The sequence below is a fragment of the Chlamydotis macqueenii genome, chromosome 14 (assembly GCF_036417535.1).
Source record: "Chlamydotis macqueenii isolate bChlMac1 chromosome 14, bChlMac1.mat, whole genome shotgun sequence".
NCBI lineage: Eukaryota > Metazoa > Chordata > Aves > Otidiformes > Otididae > Chlamydotis > Chlamydotis macqueenii.
The window spans coordinates 4,463,726-4,486,822 of NC_141569.1; the positions used below are offsets into that span (position 1 = coordinate 4,463,726).

General features: G+C 41.7%; 1 protein-coding gene across 1 annotated transcript in view; it reads left to right on the forward strand.

Moving 5' to 3' along the window:
• Positions 1-3,745: 3,745 nt before the first annotated feature.
• The window catches only part of SLIT3 (slit guidance ligand 3), a 502,049-nt gene continuing 482,697 nt past the window's right edge, over positions 3,746-23,097 (forward strand). The window contains exons 1-2 of the mRNA XM_086758841.1: positions 3,746-4,055; positions 4,144-4,396. Coding sequence (XP_086614967.1) covers positions 4,212-4,396 — 185 coding nt within the window. The 5' untranslated portion in view covers positions 3,746-4,055; positions 4,144-4,211. The remainder of the gene's footprint in view (positions 4,056-4,143; positions 4,397-23,097) is intronic.

Genomic DNA, 23,097 nt, shown 5'->3' on the forward strand with positions numbered 1-23,097 from the left:
CCCCAACTCTCTCAGCCTGTCCTCATAAGAGAGGTGCTCCAGCCCCCTGATCATCATTTTGTCCACCCTGCTGTTCTGCTGCTCCCAGAACTCGGCTCTCTTCTAGGCTGTAAGTGGTATTAAGGGTGCTGCTGCAAGGTGGAGGAAGTGGTGGAGTCAATGAGGGTCTTGGTGGCAGGTTCAAGAGAGAAGGCAGCTACAGAACTGCTTAGGTGACAACACTGCTTGAATGCAATTATACTCTGCACAGCTCTTCAGTAAATGTTCTTCCACACTAGGAGGAAAAAACAAAACTACTTTCCTGACTTGAAACCAGTTAGATTAAATAAAAATAGTTATGTATTAAACAGTTGGTTTCCAAACTGATGCAAAGATGTTCTAAATACAGTGAACTACTTATTTTTTAAGAGAGAGGACTATATTTCTTACTGCAGAAACAGCAGGCAAGATTGAAATCCTTGCTGAGTAGACAGCACACCTTTGATAGTAATCTTGTTTGTAAGGAGTTCCACATATATGGAAATGTTGGTAGTTCCTAATAGTTCAGGAAATAGTATGGATAAAAACTGTCCAGCTTCAGATAGCTTCATAAAAACTTACTTTTAAAAATTTGTATAAATAGAAATTAGAAACACCTTATAGATTCAGGTTATTCCATCATCTGCTGTTCTGTGTAACACGTGCTGTGCTGATCTCTGCCAACCCCATACCAAGAGATGAGCAGGGACTAGTTTGGCAGCTTGTAGCAATTGCCAGGAGCCAAAAGCCGTAGTAGATGTGTGAAGGAAAAACAGCAGAGTTAACGTTCTGCTTAACTGTGGCATGTCTTGAGAGTGTGTGACCATCTCCTGTTAAGAACTATTTTAACTGGAATGTAGGAAAACATGCTTCTCTAGTTTTTATAATAAAGTATATTTCAAGGATAGGGTTGACTTTTGGCTCATCTATTTTTCTGCCATTTTGTCTGGTTCACTTGTCCTTTTCAGGGTAATTTTGTTGTGAGGGATTAGCAGTGAAGCGTGGAATAAGCTGACTGCTATGGATGAGTGTTGAAGAGGTTTTAGGGAGGCTTTTTCAGCATTTCTTAGAATGTGAAATTCATCACAGCTAAACATTAGTAACTTAAAAAAAAATAACCAAATACCATGAGGCTATGATGTTTGCATTACCTGTAATCACATTTACTCAGTATCCAACAGCTTCTGTATTCCCATCCTGAGGTGAGAGGTGTGTGCCTCTCCATATGGCCATCACTGTAGCTGGAAAGACGCTTGCTAGTAAACTAGGACAGGAAAAAAATTCTTTCTTTGGAATGATGTTTGGCTGCCAAGGAAAGTTAGGTTCCAACAAAAGTATTTTCACTGCTTGAATGAGCTAAGGATGTATACCTTCAGTCTGTGTGGAGGAGACTTCAGAGCTTTCAGAGCACTTTGTCTCTGGAGCAGTGTAATTTCTGTCTTGTCTGGCCTGCACCAGCTGTTCCTTGTTCCAGAGCTGATCTCTTGTAGGCTAACGCTTGACTGAGGGTGCTGGCCTCAGAATAGATAGCGATGAGTGTCACTGACATGCCTGGAGCTGTCTGTGCTTTCGCGCTCAAGAGGGTGAAGAAGAGGGACAGGGTTCAAGCTCCTACAGTTATCATTGCTGCTTTGGGTACCGCAAGGCTGGGGGGGTTGTTGTGGCTTTGCCCCTTACTTCATCTGTTAGTGCTGGAGGTTAAAGCAATCTTCCTCTGCCTTTTGCTCCAGGGAAGGAGAGGTTCACTGAGGGATCCAGACAGAATGACACACACCTTCCAAACTTCTGGTTTCTGTAGATTTGGCAGAGGTGGGAGAACAGCATTTTCTAATCTTTCCTGAAGCGACACAAAGCAGCCACTTAAAGGGGTGACAGTGGCGTCCCTCTGTGCGTTCTCAAACCCTTTGTCACTTGTCACTGAGCCCTCTTGCACTGGATCCTGCTCTGTAAGGACCACTTCACTGAGCTTTGGGTCCAGTTACACACATGGCTCAATCTTAAGGCTTCATCAAAATGTTTTCTATGTAAAAATGAATATTTTCGTGTCAACAATTCACTACAAAATGAGAAAATAACTTTATTGCTTTTTCAGACAAAGACCGGGAGAAGTGAAGGTAAATTTGTGGTCTTGCATGTGCTGTGGCAGATTCCCCTCACAGGGCGATGCTCTAGAGCTCAAGGCTTTGCTTGTTAAGGAGGGCAGTAGGCAAGCAGCTGCTTTGCTGGCTGTCAAGGGGGATGTTTCACTGGTTTGGGCAAAACCAACTATCAAGGTGGGCAGGAATGCCTAAGGAAATTACAAATTTCAGTAATCAAAACATGAAGCAAATGTCGCCAGAAATGAGCAGGTATTTAAGATGTGCTACTGCACCCTGGAATGCCGTGTCCACATCTTATGGTGAACTTCTTACTGTGTTGTGGTTTGTTTGGTGGTTTAGGTTTGTTGGTTGTTTGGTTTTTTTTTTTTAGGTTTTTTTTTGTTTTGTTTTGTTTTCCTACAAGCCTTTGACCTAATACTAATTTTCTAATGTTTGTAGAAAAAAGCTGAGAATGTGAGGTCTAATGTAGCTTGGCCTTGCCAGGTCTTTGTAGGGGCTGTGAGGGTTTCCGGGTAATGCTGGCCACGATCCTTGTAGAACTGTGAGAAGGAAAACTTTTCCCTGCCTGCAGGAATGGAGCGCAGACTCCATCAGCGTGGACCATGAGTTTGTGATGTAGATGAAGCACAGATTACGTGTGTTCCCCAGTCTGTTATACATGAGTATATTTAAACGTGCACAACAAGGAACTAGGTATCTTGAAACACAGCTTTTGATGATGTGCATTCCCCAGCTTTAGTTGGGGTCAGGAGGTCACTGCGTGTCTGGTGTGGTACATCCACAACCTTCCTGTGAACGGGCAAATAGCTTAAAAAAGAAATTAAAAAATAAAAAAAATATGCTGCCTTCTGTACCTCCTGGGACTTGCAATTTTCTTAGTAATCTCCAAATGCGCTTTTTTTTTTTTTTTTTAGTGCCTTTTTTAAGGTGCACTTCAGGTAAGGTGTTCTGCGCCTCGCCGTCCCCCAGCTGCAGCGCCGCGGGGCCCCGTGCCGCAGCCCACTTGCTCCTCTCCCCAGCGCTCGTTCCCGAAGCCCGGCTCCCCCGGAGCGGCGGGGCCGCGCTGGGCCGGGGGGCGCGCCCTGCGCCCGCCGCCAGGGGGTACTCGGGGAGCGGCCACGTGCGGAACAAAAGGCGCCGAGTTCCCCTCGGGGGGGAAACCCGAGCCCCGCGCCCGCTCCGCAGCCCGCCCGTTCCTGCCCCGCACTCCAACCTGCGGAGGGGCGGCGGGCTGCCCGCGGCGGCGGGAACCCTGCTTCCTGCCCGGGTGCGGGGTGCAGCCCACCACCGCTCCGCCGGGGCCAGCGCGGCCCCCCCCACCCCAAAGTTTCGCCCTCCCTCCGCTCCGAAAGTTCAGCGGTGTGGTGACGTCAGGGCGCCCGCAGCCAATGGGCGTCGCGGGAGATATTTTGGGAGGGGGGAGGGGTGGCACCGCGGCGCGGGCGCTCGCCCGGCTGCCATGCACAGTGAATGGAGAGCGGGCGGCCGGCGGCCAGAGCAGCAGCGGGCGGGAGCGACGCCACCTCCGCCCCCTCGCCGCCTCCCGGCCCCGGCCCCGGCCCCGCCGGCCGCCAGCGCGGGGGTGCGGGCCCGCGGCGGCAGCAGCCGAGCGGCGGGAGGGAGCGCCTGAGGCGGCTGCGGCGGGGTGCCCGGCCCCCTCCCTGGCGGCCCACCTGCCCCCCTCCCCGGCAGCCCACCTGCCCGGCCCAGGTGGGGCGGAGGAGGCTGCCGCGGGGACCACCGCCGCCGCTCCTGACGGATGTTTGCCCTGCCTGCACCGCCGCTCTCCGGCTCTCTCTCCTCTGAGGGCGCATCTGGCTCCGGCTCTGTTAAACCGCCTGCCTTCTGGTACCGTTCGTAGATAACAGAGAGAAACCCGAGCCCGAAGCAGCTCCCCGCCTCCTTCCACCAACACAACCTTCTCGGGCGCCTTTGAAGGTTTGCTGGCGCTCCGGCGGCGATGGCAGCGCTGGGTTCCCTCGGGCTGTACTAAGAGCCTCTTGTTTTCTTTTCCCTTTCTTCTTAGAGGCATTTCATCTTTAAGGGCCGGCTGCTTGCGCACACTTTTATCGCCAGCGAAGTGATCAAGAAACCATGTTGTCTGGTGGAAGAAGTGCGTTTCTGTGCCTTGGAACGATCTTGAGCTTTTGGAGCTCCCTGAGTTGGATGCCTGTTGGAGGATGCCCGCACAAATGTACATGTATTGCTTCCAACGTGGATTGTCACGGACTAGGACTCAAAACTGTACCGAGGGATATTCCCAGGAACGCGGAGAGACTGTAAGTAACCACGTTAAGGGCTCCTCGCGTCCCTGTGGACGCACCTGGGATGGGTTTCCCAACACCTGCCCGTCCGTGCGGAGTGCACGCTGGCAGCAGTTTCAGTCCTCAAACCCCAATTAACGTTTTTGGGAGGGAAGGGGAGGAGCTTTTCCAAAGTTACAGCTATCCTGCTGCTGTTCTGGCTTTCTTTTTAAAAAGAGTCCATTTCAGAGTTTCACGTTTTTTCGGTTACCATCTGATCGGGTTGTGCAGTGACTTGCTTGTAATGGAGTTCAGCGCTGTACCTGGAGTGCGCCCAGCAGTAATCACTGCCGATGCAAACACCGGTTTGCCGTGCAATTAGAGCCCTGGATGCTTTCACCTGGTGCCTGGGAGCAGTTTCTCTTTGCTTTCTCAGCATAGTGACTTCATCACCATGGAAAAATCGACTGCTGCCATAAACTAGTTCAGATGGATAAGAAGTCACATTAAAGCAGCCTCTAATTTCTGTCTTAAACTGCTGTGGGGAAGCTGGCTATTTAGTGTTTAATTTACTTCAGGGTTTATGATAGTAGTGTAATGTTGCAGGGTGCTTCCAACCTCAGCACGGGAGAATGTAATTAATGTCTTCATAGTAAATCTTCTCTATCATAAGTGTTTGTGGGTTTTTGAGTTGACTCTTCTTTACTCGCTTAACAAGTTTCTAAGCAGAAAGCTGAAAGCCAGCTTCAGCTCTCTGATAGAGTTCTGGCACTCGCTTGGTGCAGAGGACGACAGCTCTGACGTCGCTTAATGCATAGCATATGGCGTATTTCAGAGAATGCCCGGCGCTAGATATGAAGATGTCCAGACTGGAATGTTAAACAGAGCTTCGGCGTGCCTCTGCACTGGGCTCCACGGATGGCCTCAGGAAAGTGCAGTTAGTTGTGCCTTATTTGGATTAGCTGATAACTCAAAATGTTTTTGAACTTGCAAGCAAACGCTGTAGATTGTATGGCATGACTTCCTATTTGATTTCCTTCAGGGTCATAGAGTTGGGGAAACTTCAAACTCTCAAGCAATTTTTCCTCCCAAGAAAGCAAGCTAGATGAGGTTACTAAGCAAACAAAGTTTTTGTGCATGGAGTCCTCTTAAAGGCTAAGTTCTCTCCCAGAATGAAATTTTATAGCATCCTTGAATGTTTCTAAATGCATTTTGTAGTGCTGAGACCTCTTAAATGATAGCAATATGCAGGTTTCTTACAACGCTGTTTTACCATCTTTCGTTAGTGTTGTGGCCATATCAGCCTTCCTTTTAACTCCAGCTGTGTGAACAATAGTTTTCAGATGTCAGTGTTACAGAAAGCTTAACTTTTGTGTGCAAACCTGTCTACTCTCTAAAATCAATGGGTAGCAACCTGGCAGTGTACAGACAAAAACCCCCCACCTCTGAAACAACAAACCCCACAACAAACCGCTGCCAAAGTAGCGTACCAAGCCAGTCGGGGTAGCTGTGTGTGATAACGCAAATGTCTTGTCCGCTTCATTGGCGAGGTGGTTTGCGTGGTTTTCAGAGTTAAGGGCTAGAATTAAACTATTAAATTTCAGGTTAAAATGTTTCATAAATGCGAGGTTAGTTGGCCACTTAAGAAGAATTTTAAAAAGGTATTTTTTTTATTGCCTAAGTTTTAAGGGGACTGAGTTCATTTTCTTACTGGGTTTCATATGTGCGAAAGTACTTAAGAGATGTTAACTTCCCTTGCCTTCTGTAAGGAGCTAAGCCAAAAGAGTAAGTTTCCTGGCTTTGGAATGTCAAGTGTTAAAAAGAGTGAAAGACAGTGTAATCGCTGGGCTCTTCATCCTGATAATTTTTGGTGTTATTTGCAGCTTTAAATTTTAGATTAATGGTTGGATGAAGAACAATAGTAGCTATTTCACAATTGCTTGAATAGTTTCAATATTTAACCTCAGAGATACACTGCTGGTAAATATGAAATGTAGCTGTGTTGAGTGTTTTGGTTGGTTTGTTTGTTTTTCTTTGAATAATGTGTTATTGGAGTGTTCAGTGGCTGAAATCTTGTGGAAATAGCGTACAGAGCATCACGTAGTAACACATAATTCCGCATTTTTAAATACTGTCTTCGCTTTTTATTTTGTTACTCCATCCTGAGCCTTTCACTGTTTTTAGTGTTTGCTGTGTCAGTTTGCAACTGTGTTTTAAAGCTTGTGTCAATCTTTCAAATCTAGATTTCTAGTAATTGCAGTAACTTGATTTTTGTATTGTAAGCAGTAGAGATAAAAATACTTCATATTCCTCCAGCTAAATTCTCCTCGTAGGTGAAGTATCAGTCAGCCACTGGATTTATCAGTGTCTCATTTTCTTTTGTGGTCCATGGCAACCTGTAACTATGTAAGACATAACACTGGGTTGATGTGTAGTCTTTAGTTAGCTTGTTTAACTTGTAAATAAAACCACATTGGTTATCTGAAATGACAAATATCTTTTTAATCTTAGGGTAATGTTTATATGTTGGGGAAAAAAAATTTAACAAGTTTCTTGATGGCCACACACCAAGTGATTTTTCAGACTCTTACGCTGTGAGATCTTCACTTCTTTCTGCACTCTCTTGAGCTAAGAATTCCGCATACCTGTGCAAGTTGGAAACGTCTTGCTTTAATTTATAAGAGATCTAATGGCACCACTTAAAATATTTTACCAGTAAACTTTTAGAGTTATGTTTGTAGAAATGTTACAGATTGTTTGGGCTAGTGGAGCCAAGTTAAATATTATTTAGATTTTGTGTTAGTATGAAACCCCAGGAAAACTGAAAATATTAAGGAAAAAAATGGGAAATCTCTTTAGAGGGGAAAAAAAATAATCTCTTACTGCGAAGTTCTGTTCAATGAACTAGAGATCGTCTTCTGATAGCCCAGGAAATGGGCATTGCCAGAGTTTTGATCACTGATTCTTCATGAGAAATGCGATGCATACTTTCTTGGTGTAGTGAGTTTTTTGGTTCGGTGGTTTCTTTTTTTTTTTTTTTTTTTTTTTCCTTAGTGCTTTGAAGGTGTAGTTTTTGTAAAGAGTTGTACCTGTGATTTCTGTCTTGAGGGGAATCCACAGGTTAACCAGTGGTCACAGAAAGAGTTGTAAAACTATATTAAACTTTTGTTACACAGCTTCATCTTTAATAGTACCGTTACAAATATAACAAGTAGTGTTACATTTCTGTTGCAGTTTACCTTGTTATTACGTTCTATGATAGTCTTCTAATTGTGTGGCATAGATTGAAGCTTTTGCTCTGTTTTTTGAAGAGCTAAAAAGAGGTAAATGTTGTGTACTGCTACACAAAGAAACGATTCAGTGTGGAGAAAATAAGTGGTGAAACAAATATTTGTCATTTCCAAGGAGCAACCTCCATCTACCCTGCTTCTAGAGAAGAGACTCTCAGAATAGCCACCATCTCACACAGGAAGAGGGAGACATGGAATTAGGTCTAAGACTTTTGCCTAAGTTGCAAGATGTGATGCTCCACAGAAGACCTTGTACATGAGCAGGATGATATAGCTGACCTTGTGGCTTGTCGTTGGTATTTACTACTGTGTTCCACATTTGCTAAGTAACTTAGCATCTTACCAAAAAAAGTTGTTTATAAACCTTTTGTGTTGTGGAGAAAACTGATAATTTAATAGTTAACTTTAGGAGGTGGGCACAGTGATTCTTTTATTTAAGATGTGCAACTGATACCATGTTTTGTGCTTATAAAGGAAGCAGAAGTTAAGGTTTAGAAATTAAGAATATGTAAGTACATCCATAAAGATCTTGAATCTTTTACCGTTCTGAAAAGTTCCTTAGGATTTCTTCATCAAACTCCTCTAATCAGAGTTTGCTTAGCAGCATTTCAGTTCTTACATGTGATTCTCTGTTTATGTGGTATTCCTCCGTGGAAATATTCTCTATATATGTACAATATTACATGTGCTGCTTTGTATAACAATAATCCTGATAGTCAAGTTTGCTTTGGGATGATGTGTCAATGCAGTGAGCAGATGAAAGCCACCTGCTTGACGGTTGTATTCTTCAGCTCCAAAAGGAACAAGTGATGTGGAGAAACTGCTCAGAAGTCTTCTAGGTCAGGATCTGCTTTCTGTTTGAATATGAAGGATGAGCGTTTGTGTTTTTCCTTCCGTTCATGTCTGGTTATCTCCCTGTCTGTTAGCAGCACGTTACATACGTATAAAAGTGTCTTTGGAGAATTTAGCCATGTTTGAGTTCTCAGTGAATTTATGTTTGGTGGCTTAGAGTCTTGTTTAATTGATAGCTCTCCTGTGTTAATCGTTGTTTTGTTTTGTCTTTGACTTTGAAGGATTCTTTACCTTGCTGAACTGATAAAGCTTGCAAGACTAATGTGTTCTGTGCTTTGCCTGAGTAGCTAAATTGAGTGTGTCCGCATTTAGGCGCAATTTAGAAGCTTACTCATCTGCTTACTCTGGAGTTTTCATGTGGTCTGGGGTTTCTGTTATACAAATACATTATTATGGTGTTTTTGGCCTAGGTGCGTGGAGATGCTGAAGTTGCAGTGGCTTGTAATAAGTCTTCAACTTCCTCAATTTTGTCTCCAAATTAAATTTAAGCTCCTGTCTTGAATGCTTCCATATTACTGCAGAACACAATGCTAAACACATGGAAATATAATTATACTGACTCTGACATTCTGTTTTTCTAGAATTCTTCCCACTAGGGATTGCCACTCATTTGTTTGTGTAGCAATAGTCTCCAAAACCTTGCATGGAGCCTTTTTTTCTTATTTCTTTTTTTTCTTCCCCCCCCCCCCCCCCCGGTCGTGTCATACATAGCTTTGGCTGCAAAGGTACTCAGAGGTACTGATTTTGGGAAAACTTGACTGAGTTGCTTAATTTAATTGGGGTTCTTCCCTTTATGAACTTCACACTGAGTCCTTGTGCTTGCCTGGACGTTGACATGCACTTGTACAGGATCAGAGTGTTGCGCTATTGAATTTGTTACCTTGTTCTGAAGTGATGGAAACAGGAAGGAGGATGAAATTAGCTATTGTAATTTGGCAGCTACAGAAGCAAATAGTGACCGTTGTCATGTTGTCCGTATTTGTTTGCACAAATTTGGATTAGATTTTGGCATCAAAGGGACCAGACTACTTACTGCAGAAATTTTTAATGAGTTGCTCTGAGACTATTCACGTTTTTCATGTTCTTACTTCTGCAGCTGAGTATTGATTCATGCAAAAGAACTGGGTGAAAGGAAAGTTGCCCCTCTAAAGAACAGCTGTTGTCTTTCAGGAAGTCCTAAAATACAGATGATTATTGATTTCTTCTCCCCCCCACCCCACCCCCCAGGAATTTGTGTGTGTATGAGTTTGGGGAAGTGTGTGCTGAAGTTGGTATAGCTTACCTGTATAGACAGATTGTGAGGCCGAAAAGTAGTAAATCCTAATACTCTTTTATTTGTCCAGTAGTCTGTATAAAAATCCTGATGTTGTACAGTCTGTCACTTCTAAGTTGATGACTATGAAGTCTTTTGGCCTTTGTAGTGAGTGCTATCAGTAATCTTTTGGAATGTCACTGACAAACTGTTGTGGTTTTTTGTCGTTTTTTTTTGTTTGTTTGTTGTTGTTGTTTTTTTTTCATTTCCAGTTATATTTAAAACAAAAATAAGTTCTCCTGCATGGACATTAACATCTGATATGATTTGTTGTCTGCATTTCAGTAGTATCCAAGCTATTCCTCAGCTTCCACAGAGCAGAAAGAAAATAGCTGTCCCACAGAAATCTCAGAAGATGCTTGGGGCGTTAGTTATAAGGGTGATAGTGGAAAAGAGCTTGGCTCGAGTAAGGATATTCAGTGAGTAAGTTTCAGCCATGGTGTGTTAAGAATTGAGCCTGTTTACTGGAAAGACTGTTCTGAAGACTTAAATCAGAATGTGTTGCCTCCCAGGAACTAAAAGCTCAAATGACTTGAAGCTTAATTTTTCTAGAACTCTTGATAGAGTTCTTGCGGTACCCACAGTGCTTGATTCCCCTTGGCTGCCTGGTGCTGCAGCTGATCTTTTAAGTTGAATGCCTTTTTGTCTGGTGGTGCTCTAGTGGGATCTGTTTTTCCTCTATTAGAAGATTTAATTGTTCTTGAGACAAGGCGGAGAATAGAAGCCATTGGTTAATATTGTGGTTATGATGGCTTACGCTTGATTGACTAGAAATTAATGGAAAACTGTTCCGTTTTGGGTTCGAAGTTGAAATGTGTCAGGATCCTTTCCTAGTCACAACTGTGTTGCTCTTTGTTTTCCGCATGTTAGACCTGCTAAGGATGGCGTCATGTTCAGAGACATTTTTCGAAAGTTGAACTTAAATTGAGCTCTATTTCATCTTTGAGAATGGCAGTTGACCGCTCAAGTAATTTTTCGAGCAAATGAAATAATTTAATTTGTGAATTTAAAAAGAATATATCTAATTAAGAGGTAAATCACCTCCCCCTCTGCCAGTAATTCCGGATTTCCTTTGTATTTTAATTTTTTCCTTACTTGCCTCTCTTCCTCTAAATTTGAACCTACAAAAATGTAACTAAGTCTTATTACTGAAGTAACAGAACTAGCTCTTTTCGATTCAGAATGACTGTGAGCTTGCAAGTTCTGGAGCCTCTTTTGTCTTCAAAAGCACCTCCAGCCTTAGGAGGTACTAAACTGTAGCAGACTTTGTGGTTTAAGGGGTGATTCTTCATTTTAAGTTAACTTGCAGCACTCAAATGCCACATATGAACCGCAGCTCTGCTGCTGCTCTGCCATCGTAATGTAAGCTTCACTGTGTCTTGTAATACTACAACTACTGAGTTATCCCAAATGTTGTGTTAACCTCAGGGGGTTGTGGAATGTTCTTCATAAGTAACCTAGTACCTCTGAGTTCTCTCACCTGTTTGCTCTCTGCAGCTACAGGCAGATGCTGGATCAGGTAGAGAATTTCTGTGGCTCAGCATTGAAACTCTGTTCAACAGTGGCTGGTCTGTGCCTGGGAAGAAAGTGTGACCGTGAGCAAGTATGCTTCTCCAGTGCTAGCAGGTCGTCTGTTAGTTTTGAGTAGAGCCAGCTTTCTAGTGGAGGCTTGATGATAGCGGCTGTAGGAATCAACATGCACATCCTCTGTCTTGCAATTCCACAGCTTCCGAAAGGGATTTCTCTTATCCCGTTGGGCTTATTTTTCACTCCTGCCAGACAAGGGGGTGTTGTTTGTCCTCTTTAGGTTCAGACAAAGCAAGTTTCTAACTTCAGGTGAGGAAGGAAGGAGACATGATAACTCTGAGGAGAAAAGCTAAAGTGAACTTGAAACGGCAAAACTTTTTGAAGACAAGTAGTGTTGGCAACATCGTGGAGAACGACTACAAGTAATGTGTGGCAAAGATTTTTTCAGGGATGTATAGATGAGCAGTGATGTGTCCTGTCCTCTTGTGAAGTCTTTAGATAGACTGGTAGAATGTGCCTCCTATCCTTGCCTCCTTTCAACTTCTTGGATGATAGGGTGTTTCTATTAGTTATTGTCAATTCAAGTGCGTTATTGTAATATTGGATGGTTTTTAACTCGGAGATGCTGTTGTCACTCCCATCCCTTTTATGTTTATTAACAGGTTTTTCTTGCCAATGTAAGGCTATATTGATTTGACTTTTGTTTGGTTTTAAGTAATTTTCAGGATAAGAAGGGACTGGATTCTAGTAATATTCTGGTTGCAACATGACTGTTTTCAGTATTTAATTTTTTTTCTCTAGAGATCTGTAATGCTCTGTCTATTTTCAAATCTGTTTTCAACTTTGTCCGGTCAGGTGTATCATTTAAGATATTGAATGGCTCTCATCAGTGGCAAGAACTGCTTTTTCCCCATTGAAAAATGGCCTCTTAACCAACTGTCAGTCTTCTCTAATGATACGAAATACATAAAAGTTCTATCTGCTTATTCACATACGAGGAACGGGTCTGTGGTCTTACAGTAAATTTTAGATGAGTCGAGGGCCATCTCTGTAGAAAATGGAGTTTAAGAGGCTGATCCTTAGTGCTCTGCCAGTTATTTTCAGCTTTTTTTTTTCCTTCCCGCCCCCCCAGCTGAATCTGGTCTGTCAGTTGTCCCTGTCAGAATAGATTTGTCTTGTATTTCGGTTTTACACCATCTGTTTGATGGCTGCAATATATGTTTTAATGCTATGATTGATAGATTTCTGGAGCTTTTAATTAGATTTTTACCTTTCGATCTGTGAGTTGCTGTTTTTTCTGAGACCTTAATTTAATTTTGTCCCTCAGGTGGAAATCATATTAACCACTGGCTGTATTATTTCCTTTTCTCTCCCTGATGAAGGGAGCATTTTCAATAAACATCAGTTCAGTTAAAATGAGGAAGAAAACTCAGTGTTTTAAAGCTGGGCTTGTCTTGACTTTCCATCAAGCAATCTGCAAAACCCATCTGAAATTTACTTCTAAATTGATTTCAGAGTTTGTATTGCTCACCAAACTCACTCTTACCTATGCTTTCCTGAAAACTTGCAATACCGTTGCCGAAATGATTCTTAACTTCTGACGTCAAAGGGCCGTAGGAGAGCTTCCTGCAGAGAGGTCAGGCTGAGTGCCTTCCTGCTGCGGTTGTGTGGTGAGGAATCAGCCCTGTGGCAGTAGCATCAGCTTACTGATGAAGACTCTCAAGCACCTATTAAATGTTTTCAGAGGCTAAGCAACACTGAGAATTTTTGCGAGAGCATTCTTACGGTTGATACCTTGCAGTCTACGATGTGAACCTGTGTTCGTTCCAGTTTGAGGTGCAAGTCTTTCAGCAGTGATGCTATATTTAGGAGTTTAATTGGAGAGGCTTGAACTCTCTTCTGTTGTGTGCGGATACTGTGGTGGCATTATGCTGCGACTATGCATGCAGGCACTCGCCCAAAAGAACAAGACAGATAAGCTGCATGTAATTTTTCAGAACGCTTTCTCTGTGTAAGTTCACAGTCATTCCTGTCTACATAGACAGAAGATCGGTGGTTCTATTTCAGCCAGAGCTCCATGGAAATGTAGGGATAAGCTCTTCTGAAGGTTAATGATTTGGAGATTAGTAACAAATTTTAATAGCCTGTGAACATGCTTGTAGAAGGTGAGGGGGTGGTGATGAACTCAATTTCTGATAGATTTTTTTGGGTGCGGTGTTTTTTTTTTTTCCTTCCATTTTGATGCTTTTGCTTGGGAGGAACTGCTCTTGTTAAACAAATGAAAGGTCACTTGGCAGAATTTTAAATTTACTGCAATTTTCATGATATCAGTTGAAAAATATGTAATGCAAGTTAGGCTATGTTAGAATTGAGGGCCGATCCGTACAGTTTCATCTGCTTGTGTTCATCCTTTTGCTCTTGTTGTCTTTGCTGAAAGCCCTTTGGGACTTTTTTTATTTTTACGACACTTAACATGAAGAAATCTTGAGCTATCGTAAGGGTGCTCCTAGGCATGATAACAGAAATGGTGATAAATTTCATATTAGTGAATCTGAGGTTCTGATCTCCAAAGTCACAACACTGTAAAATGCAGTTTTTCATGTCTGACTCCAAACTCTTTTTTTTTTTTTTTTTTTTTTTTTTTTTTTTTTTTTTCCCCAAGAGCTGGAGTCTGCCAAGGTTGGCTGCTTGACTGGAGAAGGAAGGTGGAGTGGAGGGCGAGTATGTGAATGAACATTCTCATGAAATGTGCAAAAGATAAGCATTTAACTGTTAAGGACATAACCTGCTGAAAGCAGAGGCACAGTGCATTCTTGTGCACACTAATAGTTAGTTAGAGGTCTGTCTCTTAATCCTTGTTTTTCAGTTGGTCTTTTTCCTTTATTCCTATGGCCAGTAAGGACTGTGTTTGGTTAACTTGCACAAAATAAATGTGTTAGTAGTTTGGAAGGCATTACTGGCATATGTTGTTGTGGCACTCTGATGAGTAACTCGGACAGTTTCAAAAGATACAGCGCGTTGCGAGCCTTCCCGCTTTCTCAGGTCACAGTAAAACTAAATGTGTTAGGCCAGTTCAGCCAAACTGTCCTACTGTATTGTTTTCACTCACTTTTTTTATAGGTATGCCCTTGTGAATAATGAGCACTTCTTCAGATAATTTAGCAGCTTTTAAAGTTGAAGAAGTACTTGATTGTCTGTCTGGCGAAAATGGTTATTAGCATTAGCAGTAAATACAGTTTCATGTATTACATAATGCTGACCTCGTACAAAACCTGGACTTGGAAAGGCTTTTTCCACTAACAACTTGCCCCAAAGTAGAAAAGATTCAAGTTCCTAACTTCAGTCTGTCTTTAGAGATTGCAAAAAGCTCATCATGAAACGGAAGACATTTTCCCTGAAGTTTTGTAATCATGTTCCTTGGGATATGCTGTCTTTTGCAAAGATGGATGACCAAGGAAATTCTTCATTGTTACCCAGAGCTCTCTGTAAGAATATAATTTAGCTTTACGTTAATGACTTTTTATTTCCCCTTACAATAAGAAAATAGCAAACAGCACAGAATCCTTGTCTGCCAAATGTTTGTCCATTCTCTCTGTTTCAGAATATAACACATGGCATATAAAGCTCATTGAACAAATCTGGACATATAACATCAAGCCCATTAAAATTAACCACTGCGTATGTGTGTACTGGTCATCCATAGATATGGAGACATTAATGTTTAATTAAAATATTTGTATTCTTTAAATATGACTCTGAGGAGTTTTAGCAAGAGAAAACTGCATCCTGAAAGCAGTTCAAATGTCTTGTCTGTTCCTGTTAGTTGTAAAGCATCTTTTGCCTGGATGTGAGTGGGACCTAACCTTATGGATTTTCCCCAAATTTATCTTTTTATCTGTGTGATGGTTTTGTTTAGACTGGGGAGACTTTATATTAAGTACATTTTTTGAAATGCTGCTTTTGGAAAAACCCAGATCAAGTATCTTTTCTTGGTGAGGGTGGTAATGGTTACAGCATTGCTCAGCGAGGTGGAAACTGCTGGGTCACAAGATTCTCCGAAATAGCTGTGGAGTTGTAAGAAGATGCTAGCAGTTTCATCCTGTTGAAGTGGCAGAGCTGGTTAGAGATGATGTTTTAAGAATATAGCTGGGGAGCAGAAAAGATAACTTATTTAGGCATTTCAGAAATACACAATTGCTTCCCTCTACTATTTCCTTATAATAAGTGCAGGAGGAAGGTAGGATGGAGACAAGAATGAAGTGGTGAAACAAATCACTAAAGTAAAATTCTTGAGCAGACAAAACTTGTTTTCCAGAAGAGGAAGTAGATATTGAGAAATAAAGCCTTAAGGCAAGGGCTGGCTCTTCAGAGTGCGACGAAAACACACATCTGGATATAACTTTCTCCGATAAGAATGTGAAACTATAAGAAACAGACAATGATCCTTTAGAGTCCCGAGTTTTAATAGACAACATATGAAAAGGCAGCAAAAGATGAGGAGAATCAGAAGTGTTTTATAGATTTTTCGGGTGAGTTGTTTGGTTTGGGGTTGTTTTTGGGTTTTTTTTTGCCTGAAAAGATCTTTAGCTAATTGCTTATGAAGTTTTTTGGAAGCTGAAAATGAATTATTCCCAGTTGATGCTAACTTCATTTTATAGAACTGATATTTTTCAAGGCTGTTTTTCCATAGTTCTTAGGTTTAGTCCATAGTAGTTTTATAAGCGTGAGTAGTTTCCGTAACTTGAAATATCAAATATGTGTGCCGAGTCTTGTTTAGAAAAACTTGAGTTTTGTGTTCATTTAGCAAACTTTGTGAAATCAATTCAGCTTCACTCCAGCAAGTCGTCTGCTCAAAATCGAAGGTTGGAGGAGGATAGGAGGGCACAGAATTGGTGGGAATCTACCTGAGACTGAAAGAAATTGCATGTGGTTGTAACGTCTGGATGCTACTTGATCATGTCAATACACAACTTCCTTCAAAATTTTCAAAATTTCATTTTACATTTTAAAACTGTCCTGCATCTTTTGCTCTCTTGGCTGAATCTGCTCCTTAGTGGCTGCGGGAGACGTGTGCACTCAGTGTGATCCTTCTTGGAAGGGATAGAGTTGGTGAAACTGGAAGCTTGTTAAATTAAAAAAAAAAACCAACCCTGAACAACAAGAAAAATAGTACTGAACACAAGCAAAGGCCTCTCTTACCTTTCCAGGAAAAGATCTCCTGGGAAGAGTTTCTAGTCAGTGCATGTCTGGAAGTGAGCAAGGAGATTAAATCAAGGCTTGATTTTCATGTCAGACTTCACCAGAATAACGTGTTTATTGGTGGAACTTTTCCCCCAAGTCATCAAGAATTCCAGCAGTCAGAAGCAAGTGTGAAATATTTCAAGTCCTGAAAGTCCAATTGTCTGTATTAGTGAAGAGCACCTAAACAGAAGGCGGTTTCTTCACTGCGTTACGTGCAGTCTGTACCACACAGTTCAGAGAAATACAGGCTTAAATGTAAATATCAGATACTGGCTCTGTGGAATAAAGTAATGTGAATTTTGCTCAAGTTTACATGCAGTGGTGTTTTTTTTCCCAAACGAGCCTGTTGTGATTGTGTATAGAATTAAAAAAAAAAAAACCTCACAAAAAAGACAAGTCTGTAGAAGAGTCAGGGCAAAAAAGAATCTCATAAAAATAGGTTTTTAAAACCGTCCTTGTTTCTCACTTTATTGCATTTGGTTGTCGAAATCCTTAATTAACATTAAATCTGCATTACACACACTGGAGAAATTACTAAAATTTTGGGAAGTATAGATATTTGCCATAAATTTTAGTAATGACATTAACTCTGAAGAGTGCTCATGCTTCTTCAAAGACTTTCTAAAGTTCAGTTATCACAGGTTATATTTTACATTGATTTACAAGCTATTCCAGTTTGAGATAGTGAATGTGAATTTATTTGGGAACCTTTAAAGTCCAAAAGTGAAGATTGAAGTGCTTGCATGTATCTATTCATATCCTGATGAGATTTTTTTCATTTGGTGCTTTAGTAAAAATATGGCCCAAAGAGTGTTTGACGTAGATTTCTACCTGTGTGACTGCTTTGCCTTTGTTGGGATCGCACTGAACCTGATGTCTATACAAGCAGCTGGTGCATGTTGTATGTGAAAGATGAGATACAGTTATAGGAGTTAAGTAGGAATGATTAAATAAAATCCAGAGTTGAAAAGAAATAGGTAAAAATAAAGTTTTTGTATACGCAGGTGTTAACCTTGAGTCTTTAAATATTAATGAAAAAGAAACGTGAGCTAATATGACGCAGTACTGTAGTACTTTATAATGTGCACATCTTGACTTCTTCATATTAAATCATGTTTCTGTAGCAACTGTATTTTGTATAGTTTTCTTTGTGCTTTACATTTAAAGTTTTCTACAAACCTTTCATGGCCCCCCAAAACAAAAACCAACAAACAAATGTTTTACCCTTTTCTTTGTAGGAAATGTAGAATCATAGAATCTTTAAGGTTGGAAAGGACTTCAGGAGGTCTCCTACTCGAGCCTCTGCTCAAAGCAGGGTCAGCATGGTTACACAAGGATTTGTTCAGTTTGGTCTTGAAAACCCTAGCACATTTATCTAACCTGTTCCACAGCTTGGCTGTCCTGGTAGTAATAATGTGTGTAGGGTTTTTGCCCCCCTTTTTTTTTTTTTTTTTTTTTTTTTTTTTTTTTTTTTTTAAATAAATTGCTTTTATTTCAGTTTATGATGATCGTTTCTCTTTTGCTGCATATTTCAGTGAAGAGGCTTGCTCTGTTTTCGGAGTAACCCCTCTGCGGATGTTGGAAGACTCTTCGGTCACTCAAAGCCTGCCCTTCTTGGACTAAACAAACTAGGCTTCCTCAGGCTCATGTTGTGTAGTCAAGTCCTTTGACCATTTCAGTGGTGTTATACTGGACTTGCTCTAGTTTATTAGCATCTCTTTTGGACTGAGAGGCCCAGAATTGGACACAGTATTACCCGTGTAGTTGAGAAAGACACTGTTCTCCTTTAATCCACGGATGTTGTTTCAGCATAGAAGGCAGTCAGGTTGGTCAAGCATGATTTAACTTCAGTAAATGTGTTGGCTATTTTCAGTCTTCTGTCTGCCCAAAAGTTGCTTCCAGTAGTATTTGAACTGACTTTTCCAGGGACCAAAATGAGACTGATGCTGACCAGCCTGCACTTCGTCATATCATTCTTTTCAGATTTTTAGAAGACACATGTAAAGTTGAGCTGTATCAGAGATGTCACAGCGAGGCTGCACTGCGTCAGCGAGATCTCTGCTCCAACACATGCATCCTCTCTGTTCCCACAGGCATGTACGAGTCAGGATTTCTTAAGAGATGGTTGACTTGATCCTCTGCCACTACTGGCTGTTCCTCTTCTCTTTGGACACAAAGACTTCAGAGACTGTTAGTGAAGACTTGATGCAAAGAAGGCATTGAGCACCTCAGTCTGTCACTAAACCGGCGTATCTTCCTTACTCTTGATGACCTTTGCCAGTTTGAATTCTAGCTGAGCTTTGACTTTCCCAATACCATCACTGAATGTTTGGGCAATGTTTCTGTACTCCTGTGTACCGTACCCTCTCTTCTGCGCTGGAGCTCATTCGGGAGATGCCTGTTTAGCCCAGGTGCTATTCTGATTCACCTGCTTATTTTTCTCTGTATCTGGATGGAGTGTTCTTGTGTTAAGGTTATTCTAGGCTGCTTGCCACAGATGTCCCCTTGAAAAATGTCAGAGTTGTGTAAAACTATATTCTACTCTCCTGAAGTCCTGTAACTATAACAATTACTCGGGAGTTCCTGCAGGCTGGGACAAAGACCTATTTCCCTGGAAGAAACGCAGTACTGGAATTACTCAGCCCATTCATTGTGCTGCTTTCTGCAGGTATCGGGTACAAATTTCAACAGCAATCTGCTCAATGGTGAGCCCAGCCACTGCACATGTTGCAAAAGGTAGTTTTTTCTTGGTGTTTTTTTAACACCTATATTTTACCAAGTACTTTTTCTTCTTTTTATAAGGATGAGGAAAGAAACGTGTTGCCTGCAAGCAGTTCTAGATCATTTGGACACTTAATGTGGGCTAGTGACCAAGCACTACTATAATGGGCTTAAAAATGGATAGCTTATGTACAAAGTTAGGGCACTTAACCTCTAAGATCAGTCTTCTCATTGTTCAGACAGAAAGCAAATGGTCTGAGTCATACCTAAAGCCTTCTGTAATCAGAAGGAACGATCTTTTTTTTTTTTTTTTTTGAATTAAAGGCTGCGTTGTGTAGGTGTGTTACAGAAGTATGATGGACTGCAGCACAGAATTTGTACATTCCAGCTATTGTCTGGCTATTTAATTACTATTTAAATTATTCCGGAGAATGAAACTATCCGGTCTAATACATATGATGCTATCCAAAAACAACAACAAAAATTATTAAGTGTTGGATTGTAGGTTTGTTGTTATTCTGGTTTAACGTGGACAGCAAGCAATACGAAAATCACTGGCTCTCAGTGTTGCTGTGTTAGTACTTGCTGTGCAGTACCTGCTGCTGGAGCTGTGCAGAGTATTTTTTAATCCGTTCAGGAACCGGTGGTTGTGGCAGGGCTCATTTTTTTTTCTCTGTTGATGTTCCTCCACATGTGACTTGATCTTACTGCGGATCAGAGAAGGGGATCTGTGTTCCCCACCTATGGGGTAGTTACAGACTGCAGTGAGATCTCCCCTTAACCTTTCAGCGGGGTTCGGTAAGCCCAGCTGTCCCAGCCTGTGTTCATGTGCTGCAGCTTCCCGATGGTCCTGGTGGCCCTGCGTTTCACTCTTGCCAGTCTTCCAATGCCTTTCTTGTACTGGAGAGCCTGAAGCTGGATATGTTATTGGAGATAAACTATCCCTGATTAAAAGAGACTGGTCAAGTCTTTCAACTTCTTAAACCCTTCTGGCTCCACTCTGTACGGTCTGGGCAACAGCGGCCTTCCCAGCAGCAAGTGCAGGCTGCTGATGGTTTGTGGCCCAGTGGGACTCCAGGATCCTCTCTGCAAAGCAGCTGCCTGGTCAGTCAGTGCCCCACCTGTAATTGTGCAGTTATTTGCTCCTAGGGTAGAGGACTTGGCTTTTTCTCTATTGAACTAAATGATGTGAAATGTTTAGAGTGTACCAGTCTTCCTAGAAGTCGGGGCGGGGGGGGGGAAATCATGCTCCTTTGCAAAGTCAGCTGTTTATTTTAAGAAGAAAAAATAACTTTTCAAAAAAAGTCTTATATAGAAATGGGATATTCAATCTTATTTATTTTTTTAAATGTAATTACTTCAGCTGAACACAATTTTGAAGTTTTTTGTTTTCTTTACAAGTGATGTTCATACTTGCCCTAATGGTTTGGAAGCTAATGGAATTCATGTATTTCATAAAATCCAGTCCCAGGACTTTATTTCCTGCATTGCAAAAGTTGAGATGGAAATATGTTAAATCTGGAGATATGCAGATTGTGCTGCCAGAGGGCTTCAGGGTAGCGTTATAATTGAGTAGTTTATCATAGTAACTTTGAAGTTCTTGGATTGAAGGCATAAGAGAATTGCCAAGCGTTTCCTACAGGGAATTCTAGTCATTTAAGGTTAAGAGGCTAGTGGCAGGCCATACCCATTAAAGCCAAATGAACTCCATAGCAGAAGTCTTGGAAAATGTTTAAAATAACAGAACAGATACTGGGTGTGTAAGGACTGCAGAGGGTAGCCAAAAGCTACTCCGTGGATACATTCACACATGAGTGGATTTTTCTCCTGTTAATGGTTATGGTTGTTGCCGTGTTCCCAAACAAAGAACAGAAGTCCTTGTCAAGGGAGGAGAGCTTTGCTGAAAAGGCCTGCAACCCTGCAGGTAGCTCTCATAAAGATCAAGAAGGTATTCTTGGTGGCTTTAAGCTTCTAGAGTGTGGTATGTAGCCAAGTGAATGGTTAATTTGCCTGTGAAAAGGCAGGTTTCCTCCAGCTCTGGTGAGTGTTTGTGTTCGTGGGTACCTTGTGTGGTGACTGGGGATTGAGGAAACAAATTTAAAAGGAAAATTCTGAAGGGAGGACTTAGCTGTCGTTCTCGCAGGTGGTTTGGATCGACAGAGTCCTTCAGCAGTGTAGATGACACAAGAAAAGCCTTATTTCCCCAGAATGTATACTGCTTGAGTTATCTGGAGGAACTGGGCTAATGAAAAATATCTTTAGATTCAGGAATCTGGATTCAGTTGTTAGCACTTGAATTTTAGCTCCCACATTTTGAGTGTTACTGCCAAGTTCAGCCTGCAGAAGAGGAGGCTCCGGGGAGACTTGATAGCGGCCTTCTAGTACCTCAAGGGGGCCTACAAGAAAGATGGGGAAAGGCTGTTCAGTAGGGCCTGTTGCAATAGGACGAGAGGTAATGGTTTTAAAATAGAGGGGGGTAGATTTAGATTAGAAATTAGGAAAAAATTTTTTACGATGCGAGTTATAGAACACTGGAACAGGTTGCCCAGAAAGGTGGTGGATGCCCCATCCCTGGAATCGTTCAAGGCCAGGCTGGATGAGGCTCTGAGCAACCTGACCTAGTCAGGGATGTCCCTGCTCCTTGCAGGGGGGTTGGACTAGATGACCTTTGAAGGTCCCTTCCAACGCTAACCATTCTATGATTCTATGATTCTAAGTTGATTTCTTATTTAAAATAAATCCTTTGGAATGTATTACAAATTAATCCTAACAAAGAATGTGTGCTATATCCTCAAAACAGTTTCTCTTAAATTTATGAGAACTTCTTTTTCTTCTGTTCTTTATGAACTTTTGGAAGTTCCATGAATTGTGTCCCAGTTAAGGTCTGTTTTATTGTGAGTTCTAGATGGTGTGTTGGATCTTGACCCATTTGGCTCTTAGGGGACGAGAGAGATTTTTACCTAATTACTAAGTGCATTGTTTTGTGAGAGACAAATGTTATGCATCCCTTGTTGGGAATTTCCAAAACGTGAGATGAAGAGAAATGCTTCTTCCCTGTGGATTGCATGGGGTGTTGGTTTAACCAAGATTCTTTTCAGAGTATTGGGGTTTGTGCTGATGTGCTCATCCCTCATGTGACACAGGTATGCATAGCTTTGAGCTGGTGTGTGGTAGCTGCTTTGAAAGCTTAGCAGGAACAGAAACTAAATTTTATGTTTGAGGTTCTATGACTAGGAATATATACTTACCTTGCTGACGAAGCAGTTAGGCAGGAAAGAATCCGAGTGCTCTGTAACTTGGGTAAGAGCTGTCTTTTGAAGTGTACGGCAGTTAATTTTTCTTAAATGTAGTATGCAGGTTCTCTGCTGCTCTTATTCAGTTGTTTATTTATTAATGTAAATGAGAAAATAACTGAGGACTTGTATGAATTGCACCTGGTGCTCTGGATTCCCTTCTCCTTAGATGCAGGTTATTTTCACTTTGTATGTATTTTCATTTCATGTAATGTCGTCTTAGGGTAAAGACAAGTGGATTAATAAATACTTCCCGAAATACTGCCCATCTAGGACTTGTGTTTGTCACTGAGATGCAAGAACAACTACTGCCGTGAAATTATTGGACATTAGAGGTGACCTTCAGTTTTGTTGTGAGGAATGCCGCCGTGTTTGCCGGATGGGCCCCTGAGAGCCCTCTGAAAGGGAGGAACTTTGCTCTAAAGCTCTTACTGCCAGGGAATGGTTTTAACCAAGTGAAATAATTGTGCTTTCTCTGAACTAAATTCAATCAACTTTTTT